Below are 26,639 nucleotides of genomic sequence, written 5' to 3'. Positions count from 1 at the left end.
TCAAGTGATAGGGTGACAAATAGGGGAAAGAAGTATTATAGCTTTTAGCTTTAGTGCATGTTGGGAATTCAAATTGTTTCATATACTTAGTAATATTTTCCTTTTTTTTTTTTTAATCTGTGCTTTTCGTTATTTCCTAGTCTGTTGCTCTGACCCATGTCACAGTACTTTTATTTAAGACTAGAGGCCGGTGGATGAAATTCGTGCATGGGGGTGGAGGGAGGCATGAGGGCTCCCTCAGCCCGGACTGCACCCTCTCACATTCCAGGACCTCTCAGACATCCCTCTTGCAATCTGGGACCGCTGGCTCCTAACCGCTCGCCTGCCTGCCTGCTTCATCGCCCCTAATCACTCTGCCTGATTGCCCCTAACCACTCTGCCTTCCTTCCTGATCACCCTTAACTGCTCATCTGCCTGCCTGATTACTCCTAACTGCTTCTGCCTCGACCCCTGCTGCCACGGCTTCGTCTCTAGATCATTCGACTGTCTGGTCTAATTAGCATATTATGCTTTTATTAGTATAGATTAGTGAAACATATCTATAGTTGTGTCTTTTGAAAATAAGAATAATGTTCTTGCTCTGAAAATGTAGAAAAGTAATTGAATCCTTCCTAGAAAGAGTTTTCCATAAAACAATTGTGTTTTGTCATCCATCTATCTATGCATGCAATTAATTGGTAAAATGCTGCTTTAGGATCAAAATGAATATGAAAACTTGAAATCTGTTGGTGTCATGTTTCTGTTACAACAGTTTCTTAAAGGAGAAAGGGCATCTAAGAGTAGTATATTTCATGTTCACTACCACTTAACAGTTTACAAAGTATTTTCACAGTTGACAATAATTTACTAAGTAAGACAAAAAGTATTATTGTTATTATTCATCCATTGAAAAGATGAGATAGTTGAACACATTTTCCTTTAATGCTACATACCATTTGTTGAGTGCCTATGTGCTGAGCACTGTGGTAGTTTCTTCATATCCATAATATTTCAAATTTTGGAAACTTTAAATAGTATCATTATTCTCATTTTTCACATAAGGGAATTGGGGCTCACATAACTAATTATGGGCAGTACTTATAGTAGTTGACAACATACATTGGAGAGTGGAATGGGAGACTTATACTTTGTTACACTCACATAGATACACACTGTTTAGCATTTTGCATTTATTACTTTATAACAAATTTTTACTATGCCACAAAAAGAAACCATGTTAAAATGTGGGATCTTAAATAAGAAACTTCTGTATATATGTTCACTCTTCTGATTCATATTTTTCATGTGAATAATAAAGTAGCATTAGTCCAAGGTACTAGCCTAAAGGAATGGTATATCACTTGTAGAGTAGTTAATGTTTAGCTTTACTAAGCATTTGCATTAGTATTCTCACTTCAACCTCACAACAACCCAGTGAGGTAAGCTTTATTTCAGAGAAGGAAATTGAACCACAATGTAATGAACCAAAGGTCACAATAAACCTAATCGGTGATAGATTCCATCAGTCTATTCTCTGTATCTGTGAGTCTATTTCTGTGTTGTGTGTGTTTTTTTCAAGCTGTGTTTAGACCATGATTACAGTATGCTGTTGTATAGTAATCCTTTATCTAGAAGTGTTAACTATTCTTTGGGGGTTTTTTTATTTGTTTGTATTTTGTGTGTTTTTAATATATATTTTTATTGATTTCAGAAAGGAAGGGAGAGGGAGAGATAGAAACATCAATGATGAGAGATAATCATTGATCAGCTGCCTTCTGCAGGCCTCCTACTGGGGATCGAGCCCACAACCCCCAGGCATGTTCCCTTGACTGGAATAGAACCTGGAACCGTTTAGTCTGCAGGCCAACACTGTATCCACTGAACCAAACCACGAGGCTATTTCTGTGGGTGTTTTGTTGTTGTTGTTCATTTAGATTGTTCTTTATGTTCCACATATAAGTGAAATCATATGGTATTTCTCTTTCTCTTACTGGCTTATTTCATTTAGCATAATACCTTCTATATCAATCCATGCTGTCACAAATGGTGATTTTGTTCTTTTTAATGTCTAGGCCTACATTCTTAATCACCTGTAGTGCCTTTATATGTTGGGAGGATGAACAGGCATTTTAAAAGCATTCCATTACTGTACATTCACTTGTTACTGAGTTGAGTATCCTTTTTTTTATACCAGTTTTATAAGACTCTAGAAATAATTTTCTTTCATGAAGAGAAACTAAATTTTATAGCATAAGGGGAAAAGGGAGCTCAAATGGTGCAAATGTTTAATTTCTTGATTTGGAAAAAGTATTTAATGTTAAAATGCTTGAAATGTTAAAATACTTAAAGATATATATAACTGCCCTAACTGGTTTGGCCGAGTGGATAGAGCATCGACCTGCGGACTCAAGGGTCCCAGGTTTGATTCTGGTCAAGGGCATGTACCTTGGTTGCGGGCACATCCCCAGTATGGAGTATGCAGGGGGCAGCTGATCAATGTTTCTCTCTCATCGATGTTTCTAACTCTATCCCTCTCCCTTCCTCTCTGTAAAAAAATCAATAAAATATATTTATTCCCCAGCCCCCATCAGGTCACATGTGGGAGGCAACCAATCGATGTGTCTCTCTCCCACTGATGTTTCTCTCTTTCTCTCTCCCTGTCTTCCACTCTCTCTAAAAATCAATGGGAAAATGTCCTTGGATGAGGAATAACAACAGCAACAAAAAAGCCAAATATCTGTAGGAATAAATTGACTGATTTTCCAAGCTTGGGCATGATAGCTGAGAATACTGTATATATGGATACAGCAGTATCTTAATGGCTCAAACTACTACTTTTATTCCTTTATGTTAATCATAAAAATAAAGCTTTGAAAAATGGACACATACAGCTTTTTGCCTATAATTTCAAAGTGCTCACAGACCCTGTGCTGTCAATTTTAAAATGTAAGTCTAGAATCCCTACTGTTAATAAGTTGAACAATACGAAACAAGTATTTGGAAATGAACTTAGACTTTTATTATGTCTTGATGTGTGTGTCCATCCATCCATTTGTCATCGTCCTCTAGTGCTAACTCATTCTTTAGTCTCTCCCCTTCATTTAGATGGAGCAGAAGAAAGGGGAGCATGAGATTTACAATTTCGATTTTAAAATAGATATTCATATTTGTAGAATTATCTAATTTATAGAACTGGGAATAGAATGGAAATACAATGATCTAATATGTAGAATTACAGATACAAATTAAAATAGATCTGCAGATAAATTTTTTTAAAGTTACAGATTTGTAAGTAGTAATTTATGTCCTAGGTTTTTCTTAATGCTGTCTATAGCCAAATACTTTGACAGTGTATCTCAATCAAATTTCCCTGTAAATCAAACAAATGTATTCCTGTCTTCATTCACCCAGCCTTTGTTTAACAGATTATGTGAAGCATTTGTAAAGTTTCCACCACATAGATGATACTCAGTAAGTTTTTATCAAATGCTGAATTAGTTCCAATATAATATTGTTGGGCATTAGAAACACAAAGTATAATACATTGTCTTTCCTGTCTTCAAAAAGTGTATTTGCTAGAGGAAAAGATCTACTTAACAACTAATTTTATTTTATTTTAAATATATTTCATTGATTTTTTTACAGAGAGGAAGGGAGAGGGATAGAGAGTTAGAAACATCGATCAGCTGTCTCCTGCACACTCCCTACTGGGTATGTGTCTGCAAACAAGGTACATGCCCTTGACCGGAATTGAACCTGGGACCCTTGAGTCCACAGGCCGACGCTGTATCCACTGAGCCAAACCGGTTAGGGCTTAACAATTAATTTTTTAAAAGACCTGTTGCTTTTGCAGATACACAAAATTGTGTCAATTTGGAGGACTCCACCATCTTTTCCATTAGTGGGTGAGAAGGTATTTAACAATAGAGGTGGCAACTTAGCCAACTGAGAACTTTTATCCAGTAGGTAGAGTGATATCTGTGCCTATTCTGTTTTTAAATTGGAGAACTTCTATCTAAATATGGTGGTTTTTTCTTAGAAATGTCTTTGCTACAAGTAGTTTTCTTTTGTTGTTGTTTTATTGAGGTATTAGAGGGCAGATGCATGAAATTCGTGCAAGGGACTCGGCCCTCAAGGCCCCGCGGCCCTGATGGCCCCCCCCCCCCTGTTCGTTCTGGAAGGTTGTTCCACTGTCCGGTCTAATTAGCATATTAGCTCTTTATTATATATAACTGACTTATAGCACTATGTAAGTTTAGAGTGTACAGCATAAAGGTTTGACTTACATGTATTGTGAAATGATTAAATAAGTTTAGTTAACATCTATTTCATATAAAAATAAAGATTTTTTTTTCCTTGTGATGAGAACTCTTGGGATCTACTCTTTTAATAATTTTCATATATACCACACAGTAGTGTTAAGTATAGTCATCATGTTGTATACTATATCCCTAGTACTTATTTTATATCTGGAAGTTTGTACCTGTCAACCACCCTCTTACACCCTTTCTGGTAATTAGTAATCCTATCTCTTTTTCTATGAGTTATTTTGTTTGTTTGTTTGTTTATTCGTTTTAGATCCTACTGTGATGTCATATAGTATTTTGTCTTTCTTTGTCTGACATATTTCATTTAGCATAATGCCCTCAAGGTCCATCCATGTTTTTGAAAATGACAAATGACAGGATTTACTTTTTTATTGCTGAATAATATTTGAGAGTGTGTGTGTGTGTGTGTGTGTGTGTGTGTGTGTGTGTATTCATCCATGGACACTTGCCTATTTCCATGTCTGAGCTACTGTAAATAATGCTGTTGTGAACATGGGGGTGCAGAAATCACTTCAACATAGTGTTTTCATTTCCTTTGGATATATTCCCAGAAGTGGGATTGTTGGGTTATATGGTAATTATATTTTGATTTTTGTAGGGAGCCTGCATATTATTTTGCATACTGTCTATACCAGCCGTGGGCAAACTACGGCCCGCGGGCCGGATCCGGCCTGTTTGAAATGAATAAAACTATTGAAATAAAAGACCGTACCCTTTTATGTAATGATGTTTACTTTGAATTTATATTAGTTCACACAAACACTCCATCCATGCTTTTGTTCCGGCCCTCCGGTCCAGTTTAAGAACCCATTGTGGCCCTCGAGTCAAAAAGTTTGCCCACCCCTGGTCTATACCAATTTACAGTCCCACCAGTAGTGCACAAGGGTTCCTCTTTCTCCACGTCCAAACCCAGCATTTATCACCCGTCTTTTTGGTGCTAGCCATTCCAACAGGCATAATGTGATATCTCGTCGTAGTTTTGATTTGTAGGGATGCTGAGCATCTTTATGGGTACCTATTGGCTATTCATATATCTTCTTTAGACAAGTGTCTATTCAGGTCCTTTGCCGTTTTTAATTGGATTACTGTATTTGTTTTTCCCTGTTATATGACTTCCCTGTATATTTTAGATATTAACTTATTTTCTTTATTATATATGATAACTGACTTGTAGCACTATATAAGTTTAGACAACCCATTCCATAGGTTGTCTTTTCATTTTGGTGATGGTTTCCTTTGCTGTGCAGAAGCTTTTTAGTTTGATGTAGTCCTGTGTGTTTATTTTATTGTTTGTGCTTTTGGTGTCCCATCAAAAAAATCATTGCCAAGTCCAATATCCAGGGGCTTTTTTCCTATGTTCTTTTCTAGGAGTTTTATGGTTTCAGGTCTTTAATCCATTTGAGTTTCTTTTTGTGAGTAGTGTAATATAGGGGTCTAGTTTCATTCTTTTATATATGAGATTTTTTTAAAATATATTTTTATTGATTTCAAAGAGGGAGAGAAACATCAATGATGAGAAAGAATCATTGATCGACTGCCATCCAGCACGTCCCCTACTGGGGATCGAGCCCACAAACCAGGCATATGTTCTGACCTGGAATGGAACCATGACCAACTGATTCATAGTTTGACGCTCAACCACTGAGGCACACTGGCTGGGCATGATACACAAATTATTTTTATCAAACTGTTAAGAATCTGTAATTGGCAGTTTAGTATGTATGTCATTTTCAAAATGGTAAGTTACATTTTTTTATTCAGAGATACACATTTGTGATTGACACAGATTTAGTTGTAATTTGTAATTTTGCTGAGGCTTACATTCACCAACCCATCCTGTTCTATATAAGAGCTAGCAGAAGTAACTTAGCTTGTAAGTAAACTAGGCCAGTTGGCTCTACATCAAATCTCAATAACTTTGTGTTCTGATCTCTCACAAATTATACTCTTAACTGCATTATTTCACACAGGTATTTACTAATGAAAATATTCCATAAAGCCTCAGGTGTTAACCTCCAAAAATATTCAGGATCAGGTAAATTATTAAACAATTGTCATAGAATAAATGGCTCTTTATTAAGGCACGTGTTCAACATATTTATTAGGTATTGACTGTGTAACAGGCATTGTGCTAGGTCCTAAACTGACCCAGAAAATTCACAGCTTTGCTGTGGGGCAGGGGGTGCATGCCAATATAACAAATTAAACGTATCCCTTGTTGTTACGCAGAGAAGCTGTGGCAGTGAGAGAAGAAACCCCTACAAAAGATGGTAGATAAAATGAGAGAGGTCATTAATAACTTGTATAAAGACAGTGAAATGAAATATTTTGTCAGGTTTGGGGAACTGCTAGTCATTGAATAACACTAGATGAAAGGAAAATAATTTAGATGTGGCTGAAAAAATATGCAAGGATCTTTTTATAGTCAAAAGCTTCAAAAAATTATTAAGCAAAAATATGCATGTAAAACAATTTTTTCTGTAGTTTTCAGATCTTATACCTAAATATATTTAGGTACATTACAATGTGCTCTTAGTCAACCTGTGAAATAAAATTAGCTTATAAAAGCACTAATAAATGTAACATTAAAATACCTTTTTTGAAGGTTTACTGACAAAGCAAATTATAACAATTTAATGTTACCGAGATGCAGAAAATTTTATACTGGTGGAGAGGAAAATCTTGGTAGGTAGGGTGGATATTTCATTAGTTAACTCCACAGATCTGTAGTTAGAAGTATCTGTATATAAAAATATTGTGGGCATTTTTTTAATAAGAATAGTTACTAAAGTGTGCATATTTATTTTGCAGGGGAGTGGATATTGCCTTGAAAAATTCCACTTTTTAAAAATATAAGGGGGGGCGGAACGAAAAGATGACGTATTTCAGTAGACCACGGAGCCTCTTGCGACCTCCTGGCTGCGAGCGAGGCTGGCCTGCGCCTGCGCGGGGCGGAGCCGACGGTGACGCGCCCGTGCGCCGCAAGGCATTGTGGGGAAGTTAGGCCCGCAATTGAGGTGGTTGGAGGCGAGGCCGTTTGTTTTCTCGTGGGCTCGAACTCGCGCGCTCTGTTCCCTCCCCCCTGGCGAGCGGTGGGGCGGAGAAACGGCGGCGGAGGCAGCAGCAGCGGCTGTAACAGTGGACCCCCTCCTGTCTCCTCTCCGGCAAACGGTTCCTCTTTCCCCTCCCTCTCACTGTTTGTTGTGTGTTTGATGTGTTAAAGCAGGAGCGAGCAGCGCCATGAGCAACACTACCGTCGTCCCCAGCACTGCGGGCCCGGGCCCCAGCGGCGGGCCGGGTGGTGGCGGCGGCGGCGGCGGCGGCACCGAGGTAATCCAGGTGACTAATGTCTCCCCGAGCGCTAGCTCTGAGCAGATGCGGACCCTCTTCGGTTTCCTAGGCAAGATCGACGAACTGCGCCTCTTCCCGCCGGAGTGAGTATCGTCCACCATCACCATTTCGCTAACTCCTCCCAGCCTGGGCCTAGCACCATTTCCTAGGCCCTGTCGATGCTTCGGGAGCGGGAGCTTTGGCTGAGCTGGCTGGGCGGTCCCTGGGGAAGCATCTGCCTGCTGGGCCGGCTACGGCGGCAGGGCCGGGGGTTCGGGGGTTAACCTTCAACCCCCGGCCCCTTAAATCGTGCCAACAGGGTCGTTCTTTGAGCAACTAAAGCATGATAACTGCATTTTATGTGTCTTGGTTAATCTTTTTTTTAAAGTTGTTTCTTTGAGTTCTTTGGAAAGTAACAAAATTGCCCGTTCCTATGTAAATTTATTATTGAACTTTGTAGGTGGTCGTTCACTTATTGCTAGGTATTGCTGTTCCGGGATTCTGGCCGACTGAATACATACAGAGTTAATATATTAACACTCTTCACAGCAGTAAATTCAGTGAACCCGAGTACATAATTTTAATGACAAAAGAAATGGGTTATAGCTGAAAGAGTTTTTTCTTTGTTTAAATAACGTATATAGTTATGATGTTTTACAGTTCTAAATTTTTAATTTAGAGTATATGGCTTTTTTTATCCTGTTGTCTCACATTTTTATTGCAAAAGTATTAAATGAGTGGATTGTAAAGAAAAGTAAAGAAGCTATGACGCTAGATAAGATGTGATAATTATTAGAACAAACATTAGGAATAAAAGAGTCTGCACTCTTTCAAAATTCAAATGTTACTTTCAGTATCTTCTCCCATCCCACTTAGTTTTATGATTTCACTTTAGTTCTAAACAGGAAATAGGAATCTGCTGTTTTGGTGGATGTGATAAATCATTACTCTATATACTCTCTACACCGAAATAATACAAGTTGACCATACTGTGGTGTTTGTGAGGTATTGTCATATTTTATCACTTCCTATTTAAAATATTTTCAGATGATTCTTAGTGTTTTCAAATTGTTGTGTTGTCTTGACTATTTAGGGGAATATACCTGAGAGAGATTTTAGAATTACTTGCATGAGGTGTACAGTTCTGGGAACATGTATTTGTAGTAATCTTGAATAGAAACTCAATTTGCTTTGGTAATGAAGGACAAATAGCTTTCATAATATGAACATACAGAAATAGATATTTTCCTGTTACTTTTTCTCACATATTCCTCCTTGAGTTGTTAGTAAAATTAATAAACAGTAAATGGCAGAAAAATTAGTCACACATTTGATTATATTCAAAGTATTTGAGATACTGGATTTATTTACAAAATAATTCTTTCCAGTCCCACAAGTTATTAAGAATTACAATTAGGGACATGGTTTTAAAGAACTTAAAAATGTTTTAAAATAATGGAATGGTTAAATATCTTATAAAAACAGATCCGATTTCTAATTTTCAGAATTAAAATCTCAAATAAAAACATGGACCACAGTATAACAAGGGTTTCAAATGGTTCACTCCATGCACATTTACACAGGGACCTTTAGTTTTGTCAGCTCCCAGTTGCTGACCTTGAAGTGTTTTGTTTATTTTGAAGATGCTCTTTTTATGATTCATTTATTTAAAAGATGACAAAGGGAGGTGTAATCAGCTTTCTGGCTTATCCTTTACCCATTCCATGGTCAGTATCTTAGAGGGATACTGGACTCAGGGCTTTTTGCTTTATAATCCAAGGAGTAGTTTCATCATGTAACCAGGATAGCAGATGTACACCAGATAATGATTTGGGGTACTGTATATTAAGAGGACATTCCCTGTTTTGGAAGAAGGAGTTATATATTGACACGTTTCTGCTCTTTGACTCCATATGTGTTCCCACATACAGACTATTTTCTCACCTGAAAATGTACAAAGTTACAATGTAGTAAATGCTGTATTATCTTAGTGGCTTCCCTAAATTGAATAGTACTTATGTAGATGTTTACTTTTGTTGCTAATCTTACATCCCAATAGCTCATCTGACCTGCACAATTTGGAAATATTTGATAGACAATTTCTTTAAGCTTGCTACAGTTTTCAGTAGTTCCCTGTTGACAATGTGCTGTGGAGTCTTAGTAGTCCAAGAGGGTTCATTATGTCAAAACTTGGCTCTTAGAATATGCTTAATTGGCTCAGATTACATAAAATTATGACTATTATAGACACATTTGCACATGGTGTGTTGTTGTTGTTTTTAGGGTGTACATCCTCCTCCCCACCAAAGGCATTCATATCCCCCTGGAACTCTTTTCTCCTCGATATGACCATGATATGCTTATTTCCTTTTGTTGCTCAGATGCCACGTAATCTGTTTCTTGATCACCCTGTATAAAAATACAGCACACCTGCTTCGTCTTTATTCAATTTAACTGCTTTGTTTTTCTCTATGGCACCAATCATCAACAGGTTAAGTTTAGTTCTCCCTCTTCTAGAATATGAGGTCATTGGTTGGGGTCATCAATAATTTGGGAGATTGGAAGTTGGCATGTTTTAAAGTACATATATGACTGAGCCCCTGCCTATGGGGGGGGTGGGGGATCCTAGGATCTGAATCATGCCAAACATTTCAGTGGTAACCTCCTCAAGAAGGTTTCTCCCTTTGTTTTATTCTTGAATCCATCTATTTCCTGGTTCTTCTAAGCCAAAAATTGCTGGCTTATAATTTCACCCAGTGATAAAATTGCCTGTCTTCACAACAGGTACTGTAACCCTCTCTTCACTATGACAGCCCTATAGCCATTGAAAGTATCTGTCATTGTTCCTCCCATTTATTCTCTTTTTAAAAGAAAAATGGTTACTTTAATTCTAGTTCCTAAAATGCATGTTGGAAATTAAATAGTGCTAGATGCTTTCTAATTTCATCTTACTCTGCTCTTACAAATCTAGAGGGAGAATGTATTTAACCGTATCTCACAGATGAGTGAACTGTAATTCACGTAGGTAGTTTTTTACACCCAAGCCACTCTACCAGTGTCAGACCTAGTATTGGAACTTCAGTGTTGTGATTGTCCTTTATAACTTGATCATGATTTTCTTGATTTAGCCTCGCAACTTGTGAGTGGAATCACTCTTTTACACGTAGTAGGTATTCTTCATATGTTTGGTTTTAGTGGGATTTCATAATGGAAAATATAACTGGAATGTTGATAGGGTAATGATCCCAACAAAGCATATATGTCAAAAGTGCACAGTAACTACAGGCTACTGTAACACTGCAGGTAAACTTAAATTCATTATTTAAGTAAATATTTCAATGACCAAAAATAGATACTTTAATCATTATATAAGTAACTTATATGCTACTTTACCTTAAAAAAAATTTAAGGTAAACTAAGTTCTCTCCCTTATCTAACTATAGCATTTAAAGAGCTCTTTAGTGGTAAAAATATGGATATCAGGAAAGAAATACAAATTGCTGTATATAGCTTTAGTACTAAAACTGCTGGAATTGTATTCTTTCCACTACTCTTGGGTGTAACATCATTACATTTTTCCACCAGTGGTCCTTCATATTAAAAAAAACAACAACACTATGTCTACATTAAAAAACACTGTAGCCTTTCAAAAATTTTTAGCAGTAAGCTTCTATGACAAGGTGGCTTAAGTTCTATGTGGATGAATATATTGTCAACTTTGCTTTGAGCTTAGATTAGGATCTATGCTTAGTATCTAAGGGCAATGCCTTGGGTAAACTTACAAATTCTAACGGGTTTGAGGGTTATACAGCTTTATGTTAGTCTTCATTATAAGTAACGAGGTTTTATTTTCATGTTAGCGCACAAATTGAGATGGGGGGGGGGGCGGTCAGCAAATACTTATCTCTGCTATACCTAGGGTAACCAAATCTGATGTAAATACATTTTTGTGTACACTTGAAAATCTAGTTTATTAAGAAAATTAACAATAAGCCTCATTCTAATGACATTCAAAGATACTATATGATTTTCCTTTTCATTGAGTCTTAAAATGTAATTGGCTTACATTTGGCAGAGGTTCTTTACCCTGGGTGCATATAAAAATTGTCAGAATTAAAATAAAGAAGGGGAAAACACTTAGTACTTCATAAGAGATCTTGATTTAATTGCTGTGGAGTAGAGAGCCAGGGTATTTTTTTTCTCCACAGAAGATTCTAATGTATGACCAGGATGATGTGATTACTGCTGCCATAGGGCATTGGTTTTAAAACAACTTTTGGGTTGGGATTAGGGAGTAACTCCTGCCCATATTTAATCTTTCCCTCTCATAGATGGAAAGTTTTGTGGCAGAAATTTGAACCACCCTATATTTAAAATAAAACAAAATCTGCACTCTCTTAATTTATCTTACCTTGTAGTCTGCTATAACTTGTACATTAGCACTTGGTTTTTGTTTTATCTAAGAAAGCAGTTTGCTGAGGGAAGTGACTCCTTTGCTTATTGAAATTTTGCATACTAGTAACACTAAAGGGTGGAGTACTGTTGCCATGTGTGCTTAAAATTTTTTCTCTCTCTGATGCTATAGATGAAAGAGGACAGGGCATTTTATTTAGTAGGCAGGTAAAGAAAACTCGATTGTCAAATAGATATACTTTTCCACAATATTCTTTTGTTCCTAAATTGGTGAATTCTGTATATTTTTTGCTCTGAAAAGTTTTCTAAGCCAAGACTACTTGCTACCTGTATTTAAAAATAACTGGTATTGGTATTATTTTTCTTCAAGTGTTGACATTTTTGTGGTCTGCTCAACCTCTGACACTTGAGTTTCAAACAGTTTTTAACTTGGTAAACTATAAAGTTAAACAATGATTGCATGTGTGCAATTTGCTCTCCATGAGTTTAGTGGATAGTTCTTTGTGTTGTCATTTTTTAAAACTAGCTAACTAATATATGTGCAGTTACTAATATCTGCCTATTTTGCTTTAGAAATGCAGGTGTGGGTTTATGAATCATACACTTATGTTTTAGTTGATATTCTTTTCCTCTACTTTTATGCAATTTGTTGTTTTTCAGTGATTCACCTTTGCCGGTCTCATCCCGTGTCTGCTTTGTTAAATTCCATGATCCGGACTCAGCAGTTGTGGCACAGCATCTGACAAACACTGTATTCGTTGACAGAGCATTGATAGTCGTACCATATGCAGAAGGTTTGTGCTTTGTTTACCTACCTATGTGGGCATCCAATGATGACCATCTACCTCAGTATAGTTTTAGAGTGAGTGTTAGTAGCATGTTAAAAATCTAAGCTATTAACAATTTGAAACCCTTGTTATACTGTGGTCCATATTTTTACTTGAGATTTTAATTCTAAAAATTAGAAATCGGATCTGTTTTTATAAGATATTTAACCATTCCATTATTTTAAAACATTTTTAAGTTCTTTAAAACCATGTCCCTAATTGTAATTCCTTAAGATTCATTTACTTAGTTAATGTAACATTGAGTTTTATGAAAAAGTCCTGAAGGTGAATGGTTCACTCCATGCACATTTACACAGGGACCTTCAAGTAGATGCATGATGTTATTTCTGTTTTGAATAAAGGACTGGGCTTTATTTTTTTAGTGCTTCCTCACTGACAACTTTACAAAAAGATCCCATATTGAATTCCAGTATACCAAGGGTTGCAATGATTTTGGTTTGTATGAAAATTCAAGATTTCCTATAGCCTAGGTGCCAGATGGGCACTGGGTGTTTTGTTTTTATTGCCAGATTTTCTTGTTCATTCTTGCTATATTTTCTAGAATATCTCTAAATAATAAATTCTTCTCTCTGTTATTTGTGTGTGTGATTTTTGTAGTGGAGAAGGCAAATGCAAAACTCTTCCTGATGACTGAAAAACAGTGGGTCCTCTGCAGCTACAGGGGATTCTAGACATTAACTAAAGGCCAGCAAGCACTCAAGTCCCCCAAGTGTTTTTCTGGTGTAACCATTTGTTAACTACATTTTCTTTTCTTTTTACATTTTAGGAGGTTAAAGTAACTTGACAGAAATAATGAGCAGGGTTTGGGGATCTTAAAAAAAGCCACTGTGACAAAACAGCACTATTTTAATTCCATTTTGTAAATTTTCTAAGCCATATTTTATAATTAGTTTGTTCCCAATGTACTGCTACTTTATTTGCTTTTTGTTATCTATAAATTTTGATCAAAGAAATAACTGAAATATAAAATTACTGGGTTTTAATTAAGTTAATAATTATGGGGTTTTAAGTTAATTTACAGCATTAAGTTAATTTTGACCAGAATTTAATGCTTTCCCCTTTCCTTAATGTACTGGTCAGTGGAAGCAGAATCTTGATATTGTTTACTTTAAATGCTATCTCGGCTCCTGAATACCAATGTGAACATTTACACCATACCTTGTAAAAGTTGTGAAATGTCTAGTCCTTAAAACTTAAACAAATTGCCTCTGGTTTCTAAAGAAATTAAGTTGCATTCATAGATGGGGTAAAGGCATCTATATAATAGTACATCTATCTCTATGATATTAAAGTGTGTCGACCAATTTAAAGGTTTTAAAATATATATGCTGATAAACATTTGATTTAGTGTGTTTTGATTAAGCAGTTCTTTTTATATCAGTTTGCCTGTTGTAGGATAAGACTTATCACCAAAAGAAAATTTACAGAATTCAAATTTAGAATAAGTAAAATATAGATGATAGTTTTTGGAACAAGGGTCAAATCATGTGAGTAACGTACAAAACATTAGCCTTTAAATTTAAATAATTCTTATTGGCTAAGTTTTATATCATAGTTCCCGAGCCCTGGACATAATACAGTATATCATCATATAATTGGCTTTTATAAATATTTTTAGACTATGGTAATTTTTCTGAATCTATTTCAGAAGTGAAATATTTAGGAGTGTATGTGGAATTACCAAAATACTTAGTTCTGGAATCTATTTTTAGTGTATTTAATAATGGTATGGTATGCTGTATTAATGTTATCTCCACTAAATAACTGATGTACTCAATCCATTTGTCACCATTCACCCTAGTTTTAGCTTTGACACTTTGGTGTTGCTTCTTGATCATGTTTTAGAACAATAGACACAAAGTATACGGTAAGGAATAATCTTTAATTGGTAAAACTGAGCTGGATTTGGAAGGAGCTCTTAATAGTAATGGATTTGGGGGTTATTTAGGTTCCTTGGTTAATGTTTGTTTCTTTTGTCTGTTTCTTTTTCTTTCATTTCTACACATTCATGCAGTATTTCATGGTTCTATCAAAGCAGCAGTAAAAAAAATACTCTTGACGCATGAAAATTAACTGGTGAGGGGCCTCATTGCTATTTTTAAATTGTAGTTTTATTTTCAAATAGTCTTTTTTTAATCAGAGGATCAGATGCATGACTTTTTTTTAATGGATGCAGATCTTCTATCAGGTGTCTCACAATAAATTCAAGAGGATTGTAGTTTGCCAGAAATGTTGCAAATGCACTAATTTGAATAAGATGTTGATATTTAATATTATCCTCTTGAGACATAATTTTGCATGCAAGATTATCCCATAATCTTTGTAGGTTTGTTAATATTGATGCATTAATGCCCTATATCTAAATGATCTTCTCCCTCCCCATCCCCCCTCCATAACTCTGGGTATCTAAATTGATGACAGCTCTGACACAAGCAAGATAACAGTGCTGTGTAGTATACATTTGTTTATATTATCGGCACTTCTCAGTATAGGTGGAAGGAACCATTACCTTTATTTAACAGTGGTTTTTCTTTTTTGTTGTTGTGTTTTACAGTTCTTTTCCCTGGTTCAGCCTGAACTATATACCAGGCCCTGCTGAAAATACCACCCAACAGTTTTCTTCTGCAGCTTATCCAGTTTCTCTTAAGTGCCCTGTACATATTGTATGTTTTATGATGAGATGCAGTTTCTTAATATGTATTACAGAAATACTACTGGTATTTGCAAATATATAGTTTAATTGTATTATTGAACTCTCATTTTGGGGGCTTGGGCACATTAACAGATTAATCCATCTGTATAGGGCTTTTGCTGTTGGATAGAATTTAAATTGTGTACATAAATATTTGTCTTAGGACCCTTAGATGTTATCTGAATACACAGTTTAGGCTTTAAAAACAGATATACATGTTGTTTTCGACTTTAGGAGTTTGCTTAAGTTAGCTTTTGAACTCACACTGTATAGCAGCATTTTTTGGTATGGTTAGCATGGCACATGCTGGAATATAAAGCATTTTACTGTACAGGTAAGGAATGTGCCATGTTATTTTACCCCTTCTGTCTCTCTCTCTCTCTCTTTCTCTCTCTTACTCCCTCACACACATCCAGTGTGTATTCAGAGACCTTCAGAAACATTCATTTTCATGAGTCAGCAAAAGCCCTACACTTGATTCCAACAGAATATTTCCTTTACATACTTTCCTTCTCTTAATTTTTACAAAATTTGTATGGTAGGTGTAAAAGAAAATCATAGTAACTGTACCATATTATTAACCCCTAAATCAAACTTTTTTTGTCTTGTGTATCTTGATTTTTCTGTGTGCTTTATAGTGAAGCAGCCGACACGAGTCGTTGTTCATAAAACAGCTTTTGAAAGTTGAGAGCACACCCCTGGAGAACCGACTGTGCTTGCTTACGTTTGGTTCATGACTTAAAAATCGAGTACAGGTGATGAAATCTTGGCAGTGTTAACAAAAAAGTAGTGTGTATTGTGCTATTTTTTTTTACTCTAGAAACTTAACCATTTGTAGAGAAAAAAAAGGAAACAAACTTTCACACATTGAAGTTTCATTCTGACATAAAGTTAATGATAAATAATAATAGAAATCAAGCTTTATATTTTAGCGAACATAAGTACTTTCAACAAACTCAGGTGGTGTATCAGGGAGACATTTTCTGGGTGTTTTTGTGTGTTTTCTGTCTTGCAAAAGGGTGTGTTCTAATGCAAGGATGTTTCTCTGCAGGAGTTATTCCTGATGAGACTAAGGCTTTGTCTCTGTTGGCACCAGCTAATGCAGTGGCAGGTCTTCTGCCTGGTGGTGGACTCCTGCCTACTCCTAACCCACTTACCCAGGTACTAGCTCTATTGAAATCTTAAAGGATAGAAAGGAACACAGAATTGTGGATAAAGCTAAACATATTTGAGCTTTTTAAGTATTGTGATTCTAGTTCACAGAATGATACCATTGTTTATGATATTAAAGGCTATTGCAATCGTAAATCCTAAAGAGAATCTCTTAGAAGTTTGCATTTTAAGAATATCTGTTACATTGGTTTTGCCACTGATTCAGAATAACTCAGTAATGTGAAAAAAAATTTCGTGGAGCATAGTTTGTTTTAACCAGGAAAAAAAATAAAGGTGAATTTCAGACTTGTTTCTTTACCAATGTTTTTTAATCTTTTGCTCTTAACTGGGGGGTTTGAATTAAGTAGGTGTCTTGAAATAAAAATGTATTTGTGGATATATATTTGATATGGGGAATAAAATATTCAAGTTGGAGAAAAATTTACTTGGTAATATAAAAAGCATATCATTATAGAGGCAAAAGGTTCTTTAAATGTTATGTATTGAAACAACTCAGAAAGACTGTAACTGGTCAGTGGTTTCACAGATAAAGCAAATGATAGAGCCTCAACTAGAACTTTATAACAACATTCTTTTTATTAAATTATTTTGCCTGTCCAAATAGTTTAGTTAACTGTTTAGTGAACAGTATGTATTATGAAGGAGAATGAGATCAGGAATTCCCAGCTTTTATGAGTATGACTTTGTCCCATATAAAATGTGGACCTTGAGAAATTTGTAGACAACTTTGATGTATAAAATTGTGTAAAAGCCAAAATAGCTTATATAATAGTATTAACACAGTTTTTTAACTGTACTTACTAGTAAATAGTTAAATCACAGAAAATTTGGAACCTTATATTTATTAAAAATTAATTGGAAGCTAGGAGAACTTTTATAGAGAAGGTCAAACTGCCTTCAGAGCTATAAGATTTTGTGTGGTTTGTATCTTAAATTATTGATTAGTCAGAATTATATTGGACAGGAGACATAATCACACAGTAATTTGAACAGTGAGAGTTTAGTATAAGGAATTAGTAACTTGTAACTGGACCTTACTAAGGGAACTGTAAGAATACATAAATTGCAGATATAGGAAGCAACCATTACTTCTAGGGCTGAAGAAGAAAGAGTACAAGGGGAAAAAACACATTTAGATGAAAGGGCTTTGCAACGCTCCTCGCATAAGATTCAGACCTTTGAAAGGGTTGTATGCTAGAGAAGTTTCCCAGAGTGCCACAGAACTTGTTAGGTAGTTGCCCAAGAAGATGGCTCTGCAACTTTCTGAGAGGTAAAGGCCACTGGGTATTTCATATGGTGCTACAGTAACAATCAAAAAGGGAGCATAGAAACAAGGAAGAAAAATCCATTTTACAATGTCATTCCAGTTCTTATCCCCCAGTAGATAAAGCTTTTAAGATTCCATCTGTCAATGGAGAAATGCTATCTTCAATATCACAAAACAGGGCAAAGAACTGGATTTGGAGCTAAGAGAAATATTTTTGATTGGCACAAAAATGTATTGAAATTTTTCCCCTAAATTCTTATTGTAGGGATAAATGTGCTGTAATGACAGGTGGAAAATGAGGCCAGAAGTAGGCAAACTATGTCCATTTGTTTGTTGTATATGCCTTTTTTCAGGTTATAATGGTAAAGTCAAGTAGTTGCAACAGACAGCACATAGCCTATGGACTTAAACTTAGTTCTTTGCCCTTTAGAGGGCAAAATAAGGTGACAACCTCCACACACACATCTCTCTCTCTCTCTCTCTCTCTCTCTCTCTCTCTCTCTCTCTCTCTCACACACACACACACACACACACACACACACTATAAGGAACAAATGAAATTTTAAATAAAATTTGTAATTTCACAGATTGGCGCTGTTCCATTGGCTGCTTTGGGAGCTCCTACTCTTGATCCTGCCCTTGCTGCACTTGGGCTTCCTGGAGCAAACTTGAACTCTCAGGTATAATTCAATACCCTTCAACTTTGAGCTCATTGTAATTAAAGACTTTATTTTATTTATAACTACTACTGGGCATTTAAACAGTGGAAGATAACTAATTACTATGGTGTAGTATTTTTTCTCATATAGTCTTGTTAAAAAGATTTAAAAGATCACTGCATTATTAGCCTATTAACCCATTAAAGAATTTTACTTTATATAATTTTATTTTATTTTTTTAGTCCTCATCCAAGGATTTTTTGTTGTTGACTTTTAGAGAGAGAGAAACATCACTCAGTTGCCTCCTGTGCGCACCCTAATCAGGGATCCAGCCTGCAACCTAGGTTATGCGCCCTGACCACAAATCGAACCTGCAACTTTTTTTGGTATACAGAACAGTGCTCCAACCAATTAAGCCACCTGGCCAAGGCAAAAGTTTTTCATTTTACATAGTTGAAAGTAGAGAGTAGTTTCACAGAAATTTAACACATCATATGTTATGGAGACTTTTTTTTTTTTCTGTCATTTGCTCACTTGGAAATTTTCTCGCATTGTAATTTGGCTGAACCTTTTTGGACATCCTTTGTGAAAATATTTTGATTTATTATATTGGCTAAGTACTTTGAGTTGTGTTTTACATGTTTCTTTTAAGCATTACTTTCCGTCATAAAGTCTTAAATAAGCAGGAGGTAATCCTGTATAATAAAAGCATATGCAAATTGTCCCCTCAACCTGAGTTCTTCCAGGAGTATGACCAGGGGGTGGGGACAGGGCTGGCCAAGGGAAGGGAGGGAGGCCCTGGCCGGTAGCTGCTGCAGGCAGCTAGGGGAAGGGAGGGAAGCCCTGGCTGGAAACGGGCAGCGGCTAGGGACCCTACCAGTGCATGAATTTCGTTCACTGGGCCTCTAGTTTTTCTATAAAAAGCAGATTGTTCAGTTTTATAATCTTCACTAGAGGCCTGGTGCACGAATTCATAGGAGGTTGGCCAGCCGGGGAGGGGCCGCGAGAGGGATCCAGGGTATGTCCAGACCATCTCGTTCAGTCCCTATCGGCCAGACCCCAGCAACAAGCTAACCTACCAGTCAGAGCATCTGCCCCCTGGTGGTCAGTGCATATCATAGTGAATGGTTGAGCGGTCTTAGCATATCATTAGCATATTTTACTTTGATTGGTTGAACAGCCAACTGGGTGACCGGACACTTAGCATATCAGGCTTTTATTATGCTCCAACTGGTAGGTTAGCTTGCTGCTGGGGTCCAGCCATTTGGGACTGAGCAAGACAGGCCAGACACACCCTGGAGCCCTCCTGCGGTCCCTCCCCAGCCGCAATCATGCACCAGTGGGGTCCCTCGGCCTGGCCTGTGCCCTCTCACAATCTGGGACACATCAGGTGATGTCGGAGAGCCAGTTTTGGTCCAGCGGCGGAACGACCAGTCACTATGACATGCACTGACCATCAGGGGGCAGACGCTCAATGCAGGAGCTGCCCCCTGGTGGTCAGTGCACTTTCACGGGGGGAGCACCGCTCAGCCAGAAGCCGAGCTCATGGCTGGCGAGCACAGCGGCGGTGGTGGGAGCCTGTTCCCCATCCATGTCAGTCGGACATCCCCCGAGGGCTCCCAGACTGTGAAAGGGCGCAGGCCGAGCTGAGAGGACACCCTCTTCCCTCCTCCTCCCCCCCCCCCACCCCACCCCACCCCCCCCCACCCCCCCCCAGTGCAGGAATTTCATGCACCGGGCCTCTAGGATATTTAACTTGGATAAAGCACCTTTGAGTATCCAATCAGTACTGTAGTAACTAATGTCATCTGTTTTTTGTTTTATTTTTTAATGTGGCTACTGGAAAACTTAACTGACATTCAACTGGCATTGTATTTCTGTTGGTCATTGATGTGCCTGGTATGTTACTTTTTGTAGGTTTGCCAGGGTCTCCTAGGACATTTCAACATCCTGAGAAAAATAAAAGGAAATCATTATTGCTTCATGTATTCTCACTGTTGTTATATTTTGTGGTTTGTTTTTTTTTTAGTCTCTTGCTGCAGATCAGTTGCTGAAGCTTATGAGTACTGTTGATCCCAAGTAAGGTTTTTTTCTGTGTTTCCATTGATGATATGGATATAGTATTTGAATGTCTAGAGAACAGTGTTTTGATAGCTAAAAAGAAAGTTATCTCAAGGCATGCAATACGTAATTCAGTTTTCTAGAAACAGAAAAATCCAGTGTTGAGTCCATCAATAAGAGGATTTTGTCTTAGTGTAATTTGAGTATTTCAAAATAATTGTAAATAACTTATACCAAAATAATGGGGAAAGAGCTAAACACTATTTTTAGTTGATTCGTTTAAAGTACATATTGAATGCCTACTATAAAGTTGTATCTTTATAGCATTTATACACTAGTTTGGAAGGGAGATGTTATTTAAAGCATGTGGATCCAACTAGATGAAGTACATGGGTGCTATGGAAAGAACTTATTACAAGAACTTAGTTTGAAGATCAGAGAAGCTAAGCCCTAGGGGATGAATAGGAGTTAGGAGACATAAATGAGGGAAAAACAATCCTAGAGCCAAGGACTGGCATATGTCACCATAATAATGGCCAACATCTTTTAAGTGCTTTGAAAAGTTCTCTTCATGCTGTCACTTTTCTATTTCCTACTTGGTATACATAAAACAAAGTCATAGTTACTTTCATTGTAATTTGTCAGTATGTTAAATTTGAACTGAAACCTTTTTCTCCTTGGTGGAAGTCACTATCAATAAGTGGAAGAGTATGGGAAAAGGGAAGACAGGATTATTTCGCTGTAGTACTTTGTGGACTTTTTTCTTAAAAACGAGATAAAGTTCAAGCGGGTACCTGTCACCCAGCTTATAAAATGAAATATCAATAAAGTTGAAATTGCCTGTGTACCCATTTTTAGTTACATTTCCCACTCTCCCCACAAATGACTACTGTCCTAAATTTGGTGTCTAATTTTTTCTCACATGTATAAACCCTTTGAAAGTGTATCTTTAGCCTTTCCGATCAGGAATTTCATGAGTAACTTGGTTGTGCCATCAGCCTCTGCCCCAGTTTCTTCCACAAACTTAAAATGCTCTTCCCCAACAGAATTATGATGTAGAAAGTTTTTGAGTCATATGAAGAAAAGTTCCATTATTCAAAAATCTTTAGCATTAGCATATTTCCATGTACTAGCATTTCACAAAATGTGTTTATGGAAATTGGATGAATGTTCATTCAGGTTTAAGAAGGCATTTTTCTTATTTCAGATATCCTGAGTCTTTAAAATGCAGGTGGCATTTAAATATTCAAAAGGGTGCTTATGTATGGTTTTACCAAAAAAAAAAAAAAAAAAAGGAATCCTCCCCTTTTTTCCGAAGGAATGTCTTACTAAAATGTTATATGCAACGTATTTACTTGAAATGCTGTTGTGCATTTTAAAATGTTTCCTATCTCAATTCTTGGTTCTGTTCCAGGTTGAATCATGTAGCTGCTGGTCTTGTTTCACCAAGTCTGAAATCAGATACCTCTAGTAAAGAAATAGAGGAAGCCATGAAGAGAGTACGAGAAGCACAGTCCCTAATATCTGCTGCCATAGAACCAGGTAAAATATGTTAATGCACTTGTATTGAATATTAAACTACATGATTGTTTGCAAATATGATTAGTGCATTAGTTTGAAAAGTTTTTGACTTAATACTCTAGTCATTTTTTAATTTTTTCAAATTCTGATAGAAGATCATTTAGTGGAGTGATTTTCAGTAGGGGTGTGGGGGGGACTGGTTGGAGTTGACACCCAGACATACTTGGAAATATTTAGAGACACTTAGTTGTTGTGCTGGTACCAAATGTATCTCGTGGGCAGAGGGTCAGGGATATTGCTAAACATCCTTCACCATACAGGACAGGCACCACCCCTGCTTCAAATGATCCATTCCTAAATGTTAGTAGAGCCTAGGACAGGGGTGGGCAAACTTTTTGACTCAAGGGCCACAATGGGTTCTTAAACTGGACCGGAGGGCCAGAACAAAAGCATGGATGGAGTGTTTGTGTGAACTAATATAAATTCAAAGTAAACATCATTACATAAATGGGTACGGTCTTTTTTTTTTTTTTTTTAGTTTTATTTATTTCAAACGGGCCAAAATCCGGCCCGCGGGCCTGTAGTTTGCCCACTGCTGGCCTAGGATTATCTAATAATTAGTGTGATTTTTTTTGTTTGTTTTTTAATTTATAGTTTGGGGTTGTTTTTTATCATTCATGTTTGTTATATGGGGATAGCCTAATTGATTTTAGTCTTTTATTTGACCAAGAGATGATGCTTCTGTTGATGCCATTTGTTTAAAGAAAAGCAGACCTTATTTTTTGCAGATTATCTTTTGAGATGAAATGAATGGTTATCCTACTGTTGGCCTGTGTTTCAATCTTTGATTCCCCCATTAAATAGTGTTTTATTTTTCACTGTTACTTCTTAGTAAGTAGGAAGAATTTTTAGTAGGTAGAGCTTTTGAAAAATAATTTATATACAATATTGGATGAGTTAATACTAAGTGCTTTATGTGTGTTACCTCATTTAACAAAACGTTATCCCAAGGTAACATGTCAAACAGGACCTGATACTTTCAGTACACAACTGGATCACTGACACCAAAGCTAGAACACCGTGCTGTAATTGTGTTCAGTGAAAACTTATAATCAGAATGACTAAAAGTGGTTTCTGTATGAATTTTATCTCTCCACTGTTTTTTAAATTATTAATAATGACATTAACAGTAATTTGAATTCTGTTAATGAAAGGCTGTGAGTGTGAAAGAGGACTCATTCTCACTGAGATGATTGCTCATAAGTGTAATGGCTTTATTTCTCTTGTTATGTGTTATTTAAAAACTAGGAAATGGGACAAATCAGTCTAGATCTATTTCCTCTACACAGTTAAACATTGGTGAGGAAGAGGAAAGACAGATTATGAGGCTCTGGCTGGTTTTCTCAGTGGTTAGAATGTTTGCTCATGGGCCAAAGGTTTAACGTATTAATCTCAGTGAAATGTAGTGAAATTTGTGAAAGTAGTACCTGGGAGTGGAAAAGGGGACTCCTTGTTTATAAAACTTTAAAGAATAAAGGGTGAAAAAGATAACTCTTCATAGATTATTTTATGAACAACACTTATCAGACTCCTGAGTCTAGAAAATGAAATTGTCCATTTGGCTAGCCAAAATCAGAAGTCTAATTTGAATCTATCAAAACCCTGGATAATTTGTGTCACTTCAGTAAGCTTCAAAGTTTTGATTGTAAAATGATCACTTATAATATTTAAGGAATTTATGTAAATGCTGAAAATTAAGATGATGGAATTCTTACCCAATTCCTAAATGGGATTACATTAATTCCTGAATCAGATTAATCTATTTGATGGTTTTAAAATCCAGATTTATTTTCTTTTAAATCCAGATAAAAAAGAAGAAAAACGAAGGCACTCAAGATCAAGATCACGCTCTAGGAGGAGGAGGACTCCTTCATCTTCTAGACACAGGTTAGATAGATTGCTTTTGGTATTCAGTTGTACAAAGATGAATTCGGTATGCCACATCCTTCATAATTTACTCTTCACCTTGCATCTTGTGGTTAAACTGTGTTTTAGTAACCAATCCTGTTAGCAGAGTATGTAAATAATCGTTCACACATGCATAAATGGAAAAAAGGTATGGGTAAGTAGGTGATTGGTACTTTAAAACCCAAAAACATTCAGGGGCAGGAGAAAGGCACTGGGACTTGAGCACTAAATTAGTACTATGGGAAGACCCTTACTTGAAACTTGGACTTGAATTCTAGTTTTGCTTTTCACTAGTCTCTCCTAAGACTTAAGTTGGAAGGTCATCATGCAACCTATAGATTGATTCTCTAATGCATGAATATTTGCAAATGACACCACTTGCTGTTCTTTTGAGATTGTTTTTTGTATTACTGGATAAATTAAATGATTCTATAACTTTTTATCATATCTAGAGTAAGACTAAATAAATTTATTGCCTTTTCCACATGACATCCCTGTATAAATTTGTAAGGTTTGCTAAACCAGTAGATCTCAAACTTGCTGGTATTAGGACCTCTTTATACTTAATAGAAAATATGAGAACCCCAAATAGTGTTTGATTATATTGATCATAGCTATTAATGTAGGCCATATTAAAAAAAATTTTTTTTTTAAATATATCTTTATTGATTTCAGGGAGGAAGGGAGAGATAGAAACATGAGGAGAGAATCATTGATTGGCTGCCTCATGCACACCCCCCACTGGGGATCAAGCCCACAACCTGGGCATGTGCCCTTGGCCGGAATCAAACCTGGGACCCCTCAGTCCGCAGGCCAACACTCTGTCCACTGAGCCAAACCAGATGGGTGGCCATATTAAAATTTAAAAATGACAGTAAACCCATTCATGTTAACACAACTTAGAAACTACTAACTTTCTAAAAATATGTTTTTTTTTATTGATTTCAGAGAGGAAGGGAGAGGGAGAGAAATGGAAACATCAATAATGAGAATCATCGATTGGCTGCCTCTTTCCCGCCCTCTACTGGGGATGGAGCCCTTAACCTGGGCATGTGCCCTGATCAAGAATCTCACCATGATCTCCTGGTTCATAGGTTGACATTCAACCACTGAGGCACACCAGCCAAGCAAAACTAACCTTTTTAAAGAAAAAATTAGAAGAGTGACTGTTGTACTTTTTGCAAATCTCTTTAACATTTATAATATAGACACACAAGATTCTACATTCAATAAATTTTGGTTGTATAGACAAAATCTGCCCTGATTGGTTTTCCTCGGTGGTTAGAGCATCAGCCAGCAAGCCAAAAGGTCACAAGTTTGATTCCCAGTCAAGGACTTGTACCTTAGTTACAGGTTTGATCCCTAGCCTTGGTCTGAGTGCAAGTGAGAGGCAACCAGTCGATGTGTCTCTCACATCAATGTCAATGTTGATGTCTCTCCCTCTCCCTCTCTCCTTCTCTCCTCCCTTCCTTCCACACACTCTCTACAGATCAATGGGAAAAAATATCCTCAGGTGAGGATTAAAAACTATGTATATATACACACACATACATAGAGAGAGAGAGAGAGAGAGAGAGAGAGAGAGAGAGAGAGAGAGAGAGAGGGAGAGAGGGAGAAAATCTGGCTTCACAAAAACATCGTTGGAAAAGGAAAAAGCTGTACTTTTCTCCAGGTAAACTGCAACTAGTGTTTGATATACCACCAAAACTTGACCTGTGATAGTTTCTTAAAAGATAGCTGCAGTAGGGAATCTGAAACCATAAATGAACCTTTCGTACCCTCTTAAACTTTGAATGAATCTTTTTCCCAAGCATACTTTTGTAAAATTGTGTGTTGGCAATTTGCAAAATAATCAATTCATTGCTTTATGCAAGTTTTCAAATGTTGACATGTTTTGTTATATGACAACAAAAATGGCATTTGGTGCTACCACCACAAATCTCATTAGAAAATGCTGTCAGTTCAAAATGGCGGGTTCAAGTTTTCCAAAATTTTCTCTTAAAAGCTCAGAACTTTATACAGGCAGTCCTCGGGTTATGTAGGACTCAACATATGTCGTTTCGTGGTTACATCGCCATCTCCCATTTACAGTATCCTCTCTAGTAATATCCAAACATGGTAATTGACCATACCTTCACTATGCCTCCCATTGGCTAATCAGCGAGATATGCAAATTAACCACCAACAAAGATGGCAGCTAATATGCATACTGCAGGCAGGCGGGACAGCACGAGCCACCATCCAGGCCCCCGTGGGCAACCCCAGAAGCCGCTTGCCTGCCACTCGGGACCCAATCCAGTCCTGGGCCCTAGGCAGGCCGGCCCCGCAAGCCCCAGAAGCCACCAAATATAGCAGTAACTCTATCAGTAAGCACTCTGAAAGTCAGTAGCATAAATGCAC

General features: G+C 36.8%; 1 protein-coding gene across 8 annotated transcripts in view; it reads left to right on the top strand.

The window, feature by feature from the left end:
* Positions 1-26,639, top strand: part of SRSF11 (serine and arginine rich splicing factor 11) — a 50,823-nt gene that overhangs the window by 5,693 nt on the left and 18,491 nt on the right. For 4 of the 8 annotated variants that reach the window (XM_081085901.1, XM_081085899.1, XM_081085898.1 and 1 more), the window contains exons 2-8: positions 7,531-7,741; positions 12,711-12,844; positions 16,642-16,751; positions 18,618-18,710; positions 20,719-20,768; positions 22,165-22,292; positions 24,137-24,218. In XM_081085901.1, the coding sequence (XP_080942027.1) occupies positions 7,548-7,741; positions 12,711-12,844; positions 16,642-16,751; positions 18,618-18,710; positions 20,719-20,768; positions 22,165-22,292; positions 24,137-24,218 (791 nt within the window). In that variant the 5' untranslated portion in view covers positions 7,531-7,547. Of the gene's footprint in view, positions 1-7,530; positions 7,742-12,710; positions 12,845-15,063; positions 16,346-16,641; positions 16,752-18,617; positions 18,711-20,718; positions 20,769-22,164; positions 22,293-24,136; positions 24,219-26,639 lie in introns of those variants that run through there. The other 4 variants (XM_081085900.1, XM_081085897.1, XM_081085903.1 and 1 more) reach the window with 2 other exon arrangements.

The sequence above is a fragment of the Myotis nattereri genome (assembly GCF_964212035.1).
Source record: "Myotis nattereri genome assembly, chromosome: 3".
Classification (NCBI taxonomy): Eukaryota; Metazoa; Chordata; class Mammalia; order Chiroptera; family Vespertilionidae; genus Myotis; species Myotis nattereri.
This window is presented reverse-complemented; position numbering and strand designations above follow the sequence as displayed.